The following is an 8,993-nucleotide window of genomic DNA, read 5'->3' on the forward strand; positions in this document are numbered from 1 at the left end:
TTTTTTTTTTTTTTTTTGGTGGAGTTTCACTCTTGTTGCCCAGGCTGGAGTGCAATGGAGCGATCTCAGCTCACCGCAACCTTCGCCTTCTTGGTTCAAGCAATTCTTCTGCCTCAGTCTCCCAAGTAGCTGGGATTACGGGCATGTGCCACCACGTCCGGCTAATTTTGTAATTTTAGTAGAGATTGGGTTTCTCCATGTTGATCAGGCTGGTCTCGAACTCCCGACCTCAGGTGATCCGCCCGCCTCAGCCTCCCAAAGTGCTGGGATTACGGGCAAGAGCCACCACGCCCGGCCTTGCAGTCTTGTTTTAAATACCATGCACAACATTAGAAATTATTTCTAACCCAGGGTGGGCTCCATGGCTCATGTCTGTAATCCCAGCACTTTGGGAGGCCATGGTGGGCAGATCACTTGAGGTCAGGAGTTCGAGACCAGCCTGACCAACATGACAAACCCCATTCTCTACTGAAAATACAAAAATTAGCCATGAGTAGTGGCACATGTCTGCAATCCCAGCCACTGGGGAGGCTGAAGTAGGAGAATAGCTTGAACCCAGGTGGGGGAGGTTGCAGTGAGTAAGACCGCGCCATTGCACTCCAGCCTAGGCAACAAAGACTGAAACTCCATCTGGAAAAAAAAAAAAAAGAAACAGAAATTATTTCTAACCCAAAACAATTGAAAACAGGTACTCAAACAAGCACTTTTACATGCGTGTTCATAGCACCATTTCCACATAGCCTGAGTTGTAAATAATAGCAACGAAGCTTTTGCTTTAATGAGAAAGGAAGTTTGCCGTAAGATTTGTTCTGGGGTGTCTTGCTGAAGCCCTCCTGTGTTCTTGCCCTGGGGAGGGCCTGGAGGGCCCTGTGTCGGGGGCATGAGTCACCTCATTCTCTGTCTCTGCACCCCAGCTTCCGTCTCCTAGAGAGAGGCAATTTCTCTTTCTTGAGGTTAGTTAATATCTGAGGGAGGCTTCTGCATGATAATGAACACCTATAGCTGTTTGGTTTTAATTGCCATTCCACTTAGAACATACATTTCATGATGTTTTTCTTAATCATAACACAACATTAATCTAGTCTATTTATAGGCTTAAGAACTCCTGTGTTAATTAAATTACGACCTTCCGATGAAACCACGCCGATGAGCCTGTGGGGCGCATTGTCTGCACGCTGTGCTGGGGCAGGGTTGTTGGCAAACCCCCATGGATGGCAGCTGGCAATGGCCTCATGGTGACAAATGCGTCTGCCTTTTGACCCGGAATTCTACCCCTGAGAGTGCGTCCCACAGATGCTTGCAAGTGGTGTGGTAATGGGTGTACAAGGCTATCCACAGCAGGGGTGTTTGTGGTAGCATGGCCTGGGAGACAGCCCAGATGCTCTTCAGCAGAGGATTGGTGGCAGGTCTGCAGCCCTGGGGCTTATCAGACACCAACCCTGCTGGCACCTTGATCTTGGACTTCCAGTTTGCAGAACTGTGAGAAAGTAAAATTTCCATGAAGTCTCCCCAGTGTGTGCTATTTTGTTATAGCCGCCCAGGCTGACTCAGACAGGAGCCCAGGATGGATGTGAGCTTGTTATAACCAGCTCATGCCTGTGGCTGTAGGGAGTCCGGGTAGAAGCTGGAAGAGCCTAGAGGGGTGGCTGCTGCCTTCCGGGGAACAGGTCAAAGGGGATCCAAGCAGAGTGGTCTCAGTGCAGGTGGGGAGGAGACTAGACCCAGGACACACAGTGGAGGGGGTGTCCAGGGATTTCCTGATGATCAGATGTGGTTTGAGAAAGAGAGGGGGCCAAGTCTGGTGGCACATGCCTGTAATCCCAGACTTTGGGAAACGAAAGCAGGAGGCCAGCTTGAGCCCAGGAGTTCGAAACCAGCTGGGCAACATAGCAAGACCTGGTCTCCACAAAAAAAAAAAAAAAATTAACTGGGTGTGGTGGTTCACGCCTGTCGTCCCATCTACTTGGGAGGCTAAGGTGGGAGGATCACTTGAGCCCTGGAATTCAAGAACAGCCTGGGCAACATGGCGAAACCCTGTCTCTACAAAAAATACAAAAATTAGCCAGGCGTGGTGGCACACCCCTGTATTTTTAGCTGCTCTGGTGGCTGAGGTGGGAAGCTTATTTGAACCTAGGAGGTTAAGGCTGCAGTGAGCCAAGATTGCACCACTACACTCCAGCCTGTGTGACAGAGTGAAACTGTGTCTCAAAAATAAAAAGTGAATTCAGGAGTTCGAAATCAGACTGGCCAACACTGTGAAACCCCGTCTCTCCTAGAAATACAAAAATTAGCCCAGGCCAGGTGCACTGGCTCGCACCTATAATCCCAGCACTTTGGGAGGCCAAGGCAGGGATATCACTGAAGGTCAGGAGTTCGAGACCAACCTGGCCAACATGGTGAAACCCCATCTCTACTAAAAATACATAAATAAATAAATAAATAAATAAATAAGCTGTGCATGGTGGCAGGTGCCTGTAATCCCAGCTACTTGGGATGCTGTGGCAGGAGAATCACTTGAACCCAGGAAGCAGAGGTTGCAGATTGCTTGAACCCAGGAAGCAGAGGTTGCAGTGAGCAGAGATTACGCCGTTGCGCTCTAGCCTGTGACAAGAGCAAAGCTCTGCCTCATAAAAAAATAATAATAATAAGACGGGTGTGGTGGCCCACACCTGTAATCCCAGCTGCTTGGAAGGCGGAGACAGGAGAATCACTTGAACCCCGGAGGCGAGACTGTCTCAAAAAAACAAAAACAAAAACCACACAAGACTTTTCAGCGAAATGCTCGCTCTTCTTCCTTTTCATCCTCCCAGTTCCCCTGGCCCCCATCAAGGGGGCCACTGTTATTCATATGGATATAGATTCCCCCCTCTTTCATCCAAATGGCCCCGTAGTACACACAGTTCTACCCTGCCAGGTTCACTTAGTATTTCTTGGAGATGTTTCCTTGTCTGTACGTAGATAGCTTCTTGTCAGTACATAGGGAGCCATTCAGGGTTGGTAAAGTGGTTGGTAATGTGGGTGCTGGCAAAACAGGTTTTGCAACCTCACTGGTGTCCTGCAAAGGCAGCTTCCTGCCTGGATTGGCACATGGGCAACTTCCCTTTGCTTTCCCTCAGCTTTAATCCATCCAGCCCAGGTGGAGACAGCCCAGTTTACGGTTCTGCATTCTGGCATAGATGCAGTTCGTACAAGCTCTCAGCCCCATGCTTTTTCTTCCTCTGCTGTGTTTACCCTTCTGGAGTTGCAGAATGAATCACCCACCCGAGGGAAGCACAGGAGTTTTTTGGGTTTTTTTTTTGAGACAGTCTTGCTCTGTTGCCCAGGCTGGAGTGCAATGGTGCAATCTTGGCTCACTGCAACCTCCGCTTCCTGGTTCAAGCGATTCTCCTGCCTCAGCCTCCCGAGTAGCTGGGATTACAGGCACGCACCACCATGCCCAGATAATTTTTGTATTTTCAGTAGAGACAGGGTTTTACCATGTTGTCCAGGATGGTCTCAACTCCTGACCTCAAGTGATCTGCCTGCCTCAGCCTCCCGAAGTGCTGGGATTACAGGTGCCCGGCTGGTATTTCCTTATTTGGAAAGACCATCTTTGTAGGTGTTATTAGCTAAAGTCAAGTCATTTTGGGTTAGGGTGGGCTCTAAATGACTGGTGTCCTGCTAAGAGACAGAAGAGGGAGGGACACACAGAGAGAGGACCACGTGAAGACAGAGGCAGAGACTGGAAGAGGCAGAGGTGACTGGAGTGACGTAGCCGCAGGCCTTGGAACGCCTGGAGCCACCAGGAGCTGCCGGAGGCGAAAGAGGCATTGGTGGAGTGTGGCAGCGTCCGCACTTCAGTTTCAGACTTCTGGCCTCTAGAACTGTGGGAAAACGTTCTACTGCTCTGAGACACTCAACTTGTAGTACTTTGTTACAGCTGCCCTGGTAAACAAATGGAACATCTATTTTCAGCAAAGCGGGGAGTTCCTGGAAAGATGACTAGACTGGGTTCCTTCTCCCAAGGGCGCTGTGTTCTAGCTGTGAATACTAGGAGTGCATCGCTGTGGTGGGAGGGGAGGCAGGGTTTACTGACTGGTCATTCCCACTGGTCTGGATGCCCTTTTTCTTTCTTCCTTCCTTCCTTCCTTCCTTGTTTCAGAATCTCGCTCTGTCACCCAGGCTGGAGTGCAGTGGCACAGTCTCAGCTCACTGCAGCCTCTGCCTCCCAGGTTCAAGTAATCCTCCCACTTCAGCCTCCCCAGTAGCCGAAATTACAGGTTCCCACCACCACATCCAGCTAATTTTTTTTTTTTAATTTTTAGAAAATACAGTCTAAGGCACGAGAATTGCTGGAACCCAGGAGGCAGAAGTTGCAGTGAGCCAAGATGGCACCACTGCACTCCAGCCTGGGTGACAGCAAGACTCCGTCGCAAAAAAAAAAAAACCAACGATGAAAACGATGAATGCTAGGATAAAAAATAAAGCAAGAGGCCAGGCACAGTGGCTCACGCCTGTAATCCCAGCACTTTGGGAGGCCGAGGTGGGTGGATCACCTGAGGTTGAGCTGGAGACCAGCCTCGCCAATACAATGACACCCCACCTCTACTAAAAATAGGAAAATTAGCCAGGTGTGGTGGCATGTGCCCGTAATTCCAGCTACTCAGGAGGCTGAGGCAGGAGAATTGCTTGGGGCTGGGAGTTTGAGGCTGTAGTATGCTGCGATCGCACCTGTGAATAGCCACTGCACTCCAGCCTGGGCAACATAGTGAGCCCCTGTCCTTTAAAACAAAAAAGTATAGCGCATATGATAAGTATGTAGTAAAGTCATGCTGAAAAGGGTCCTGGCAGAACCACAGTTCATTTGTTGACAGACGTCTGGACTGGCAGTCCTCACTCTCTTTTTTTTTTTTTTTGAGACAAGAGTCTTGCTCTGTCCTGCAGGCTGAAGTGCAGTGGCACGATCTCGGCTCACTGCAAGCTCTGCCTACCGGGTTCACGCCATTCTCCTGCCTCAGCCTCCCAAGTAGCTGGGACTATAGGCGCCCGCCACCACGCCCAGCTAATTTTTTGTATTTTTAGTAGAGACGGGGTTTCACCGTGTTTCACCGTGTTAGTCAGGATGGTCTCCATCTCCTGACCTCATGATCCGCCCACCTCAGCCTCCCACAGTGCTGGGATTACAGGCGTGAACCACTGCGCCCCACCTGGCAATCCTCTTTCAATGGGAGGTGCTCAGAGCTGAAGCTCAACACGTCAACTTAAGGGAGCTTTCAGCCGGAAGGTTTCTGCCCGAGCGCAAACAGAAATTGCCGCCACCTGGCTGGGCGCAGTGGCTCACGTCTGTAATCCCAGCACGTTGGGAGGCCAAGGTGGGCAGATCACGAGGTCAGAAGTTCAAGACCAGCCTGGCCAACGTGGTGAAACCCTGTCTCTACTAAAAAATATATATATATATACAAAAAAGTTAGCTGGGCATAGTGGCGTGCGCCTGTAGTCCCAGCTACTTGGGAGGCTGAGGCAAGAGAATCGCTTGGACCAGGGAGGTGGAGGTTGCAGCGAGCCGAGATCGCGCCACTGCACTCCAGCTTGGGCAACAGAGTGAGACTTCGTCTCAAAAAAAAAAAAAAGAAAAGAAAGTGCCGCCACCTGAGCTTGTGCTAATAGCGACTTGTCCATTTCTGAGACAGCCACCAGGAGGGCCCGGGCCACCAAGAAGAGCCTGCTGCATGTGCCCTATGGAGACGGCGAAGGGGAGAAACTGGATATCTACTTCCCTGACCAGGCAGCTGAAGGTTGTCAGCGAAGGGGCTGGGGGTCCTGGGACTTGGGGGTCCAGTGGCAGAGCTCAGCAGGGCAGGCCCGGCTCACGTGCCCTGTGCTTGATTTTTTGTTTTGCAGCTTTGCCTTTCTTCCTGTTCTTTCACGGAGGATACTGGCAGAGTGGAAGGTGAGTCGGGGGATGTGGATGGTGGACTGCGGGAGAGATTCCACTTTTGCTGGGGGACTCTTCCTCCAGGGCTGCCGCAACCAAAAGGCCACAGCTGGGCGATTCCCGCAGGCCCGTGTCTCACAGCACTGGAGAGCGGAAGTCTCAAGTCAAATGTGGGCCGGGTTCGTAGGGAGGATCCTTCCTGCCGCCTCCAGCTTCCTGTGGCCTCAGGCAGTCCTTGGCTTGTGTCTGCAGAGCTCCAGCCTCTGCCTCCATTCACATGTGATCTTTGTGTTCCTAGGTCTCCGATCTTCCTCTCCTTTTTTTTTTTTTTTCTTTTTTTTGAGACAGAATCTCACTCTACCCCAGACTGGAAGGCAGTGGTGCGACCTCAGCTCACTGCAATTTCTGCCTCCCAGGCTCAAGCAATTCTTCTGCTTCAGCGTCCCAAGTAGCTGGGATTACAGGTGTGCACCACCAGGCTCAGCTAATTTTCGTATTTTTAGTAGAGACAGGGTTTCACCATGTTGGCCAGGCTGGTCTTAAACTCCTGACCTCAGGTGATCCTCCCGCCTTGACCTCTGAAAGTTCTGGGATTACAGGCGTGAGCCACCACACCAGCCTCCTGGGTTTTTTTTGTTTTTTTTTTGAGATGGAGTCTCGCTCTGTCCCGCAGGCTGGAGTGCAGTGGCGCGATCTCAGCTCACTGCAAGCTCCGCCTCCCGGATTCACGCCATTCTCCTGCCTCAGCCTCCCGAATGGCTGGGACTACAGGCGCCCGCCACCACGCCTGGCTAATTTTTTGTACTTTTAGTAGAGACGAGTTTTCACTGTATTAGCCAGGATGGTTTCGATCTCCTGACCTCGTGATCTGCCCGCCTCGGACTCCCAAAGTGCTGGGATTACAGGCATGAGTCACCGCGCCTGGTCTCCTTTTTTTTTTTATAAGGTCATAGTCACAGGTTCTGGGGTGAGGATTTGGACATATCTTTTGGGGGGACACAGTTCAACCCACTGCAACCAGTGAGAAGCATGTTCAGCCTCCTCTTGAATCAAAGGAAAAGCCAGAGCGACCAACCACTGTCCCAGTTTGCTTGGGACTGAGGAAGGGTTTCCTAGGACGTGGGGTTTTCAGTACGTTAGGCAAAAAACAATGAAAGTCCAAGGTAAAATGGGACAGTTGGTCACTGTAAGCTTTTTGTGGGTATTTGGGAATTTGGGATCTTGACAGACACTGCGTTCCCTAGGGTCTTCCTACAGAGTTGCCTTCAAGCATCTTCATGTTAATAGCTTACATTTAATGGCCAGGCACGGTGGCTCACGCCTGTAATCCCAACACTTTGGAAGGCCAAGGCGGACGGATCACTTGAGGTCAGGAGTTTGAGACCAGCCTGGCCAACATGGTGAAACCCTGTGTCTACTAAAAATACAAAAATTAGCTGGACGTGGTGGCGTGTGCCTGTAATCCCAGCTACTTGGGAGGCTGATGCAGGAGAATCGCTTGAACCCAGGAGCGGAGCTTGCAGTGAGCCAAGATCATGCCACTGCACTCCAGCCTGGGTGACACAACGAGATTCTGTCTCAAAAAAAAAAAAGCTTACATTTATTCCACACGAAACTCTCTACACTGCTGGTCTTTAATTCTCAAAAACAGTTCCCTAAGAGAGGGAATATAATTGCCTCTATTTTACAGATGAGGAAACCAGGCTTAGAAGTTACATAAATTGCCAGGCACGGTGGCTCACACCTATAATCCCACACATTGGGAGGCCGAGGCGGGAGGATTGAGTTAGAAACCAGTTTGGTCAACATAGCAAGACCCCATTTCTACAAAAGAAAAAATAAACTTGCTGGGCATAGTGGTGCACACCTGTACTCCTGCTTGGGAGGCTGAGGCAGGAGGATTGCTTGAGTCCAGGAGGTCGAGGCTGCAGTGAACTGTGATGATGCCATTGCACTCCAGCCTGGGCGACAGAGCGAGGCCCTATTGCTTAGAAAAATAAAGTTACATGAAGCTTCCCCAAGGTCCCATAGCTAGTATGTGATGTGGCAGGGAGAGATCCTGTCCGCTTCCTTCTCTCACATGGGGCCAGAAAGGGGTGGTGCTGTGCATGGACAGAACATCTGGAAAGTGGTGTGTCCAGGACACAGGAAGCAGCATAGTGGCCAGGCTGCCTCCAGCTGTCACATCTGTCTCTCTCTCTGCAGTAAGGACGAGTCTGCCTTCATGGTCGACCCGCTGACGGCACAGGGAGTGGCCGTGGTAATAGTGGCTTATGACATCGCCCCCAGAGGTAATAGGGGTGGTTGCTGCAGGTCTGAGGGCCGGTGGGCTTTAGGAGGAAGCAAGTCCCTGACCCAGCTCATACTCTCTGTGCAGGCACCCTGGACCAGATGGTAGACCAGGTGACCCGCAGCGTTGCGTTTGTCCAGAATCAGTATCCAAGCAATGAGTGGGTGTTGCTGGTAGATTTTCTTCCTGTTGGACCTCACTGGGTGGGAGGACAGTGCAATCAGTCCCTCGGACACAGCCAAGCTTCCCCTCTGGCCTGTGGAGCAGAAAGCAAATTGGGACTCTTTGAAGTGGGCCTGATGTTGTGGGGAAACCGTGTGCAAATCCAGTTATCTGCTCTGACCCCTCCCAGGGGAATTTACCTATGTGGACACTCAGCCGGGGCCCACCTGGCCGCCATGATGCTCCTTGCCAACTGGACCAAGCATGGGGTCACGCCCAACCTCAAAGGTTTCCATGGGGGCTGCAGCCTGGCTGGGCAACCTTCATCTCCCCATGAGCCTTGCGGTTTGGGCCAGCTGATTGAAATCCTCCTGGCCATGAGTGGCTTGACCGCAGGGCTTCCAGCCCTCTGGGCAAGGCCTTCTCTGCTTCCTCTGTGCCCCCTCCCCTGGTGCTGCCCCTCTGGCTCGGGGGGTGGGCTGGCCCTGCCTTGCTCCGCCTGGAGCCTGGTCCTGTGACGATTCTGCACCCTCACAGGGTTTTTCCTCGTGAGTGGGGTCTTTGACCTGGAGCCCATCATGTATACTTCACAGAACGTCGCTCTCCAGCTGACCCTGTGAGTTACCC

General features: G+C 51.5%; 1 protein-coding gene across 1 annotated transcript in view; it reads left to right on the forward strand.

The window, feature by feature from the left end:
* Window positions 1-8,991, forward strand: part of AFMID (arylformamidase) — a 20,462-nt gene extending 11,471 nt beyond the window's left edge. The window contains exons 3-8 of the mRNA XM_011955075.1: window positions 5,670-5,774; window positions 5,881-5,929; window positions 8,120-8,205; window positions 8,292-8,364; window positions 8,557-8,654; window positions 8,904-8,991. Of these exons, the coding sequence (XP_011810465.1) occupies window positions 5,670-5,774; window positions 5,881-5,929; window positions 8,120-8,205; window positions 8,292-8,364; window positions 8,557-8,654; window positions 8,904-8,986 (494 nt within the window). The 3' untranslated portion in view covers window positions 8,987-8,991. The remainder of the gene's footprint in view (window positions 1-5,669; window positions 5,775-5,880; window positions 5,930-8,119; window positions 8,206-8,291; window positions 8,365-8,556; window positions 8,655-8,903) is intronic.
* Window positions 8,992-8,993: the final 2 nt, after the last annotated feature.

Source organism: Colobus angolensis, unplaced genomic scaffold (assembly GCF_000951035.1).
Source record: "Colobus angolensis palliatus isolate OR3802 unplaced genomic scaffold, Cang.pa_1.0 Scaffold1, whole genome shotgun sequence".
NCBI classification, from domain to species: domain Eukaryota; kingdom Metazoa; phylum Chordata; class Mammalia; order Primates; family Cercopithecidae; genus Colobus; species Colobus angolensis.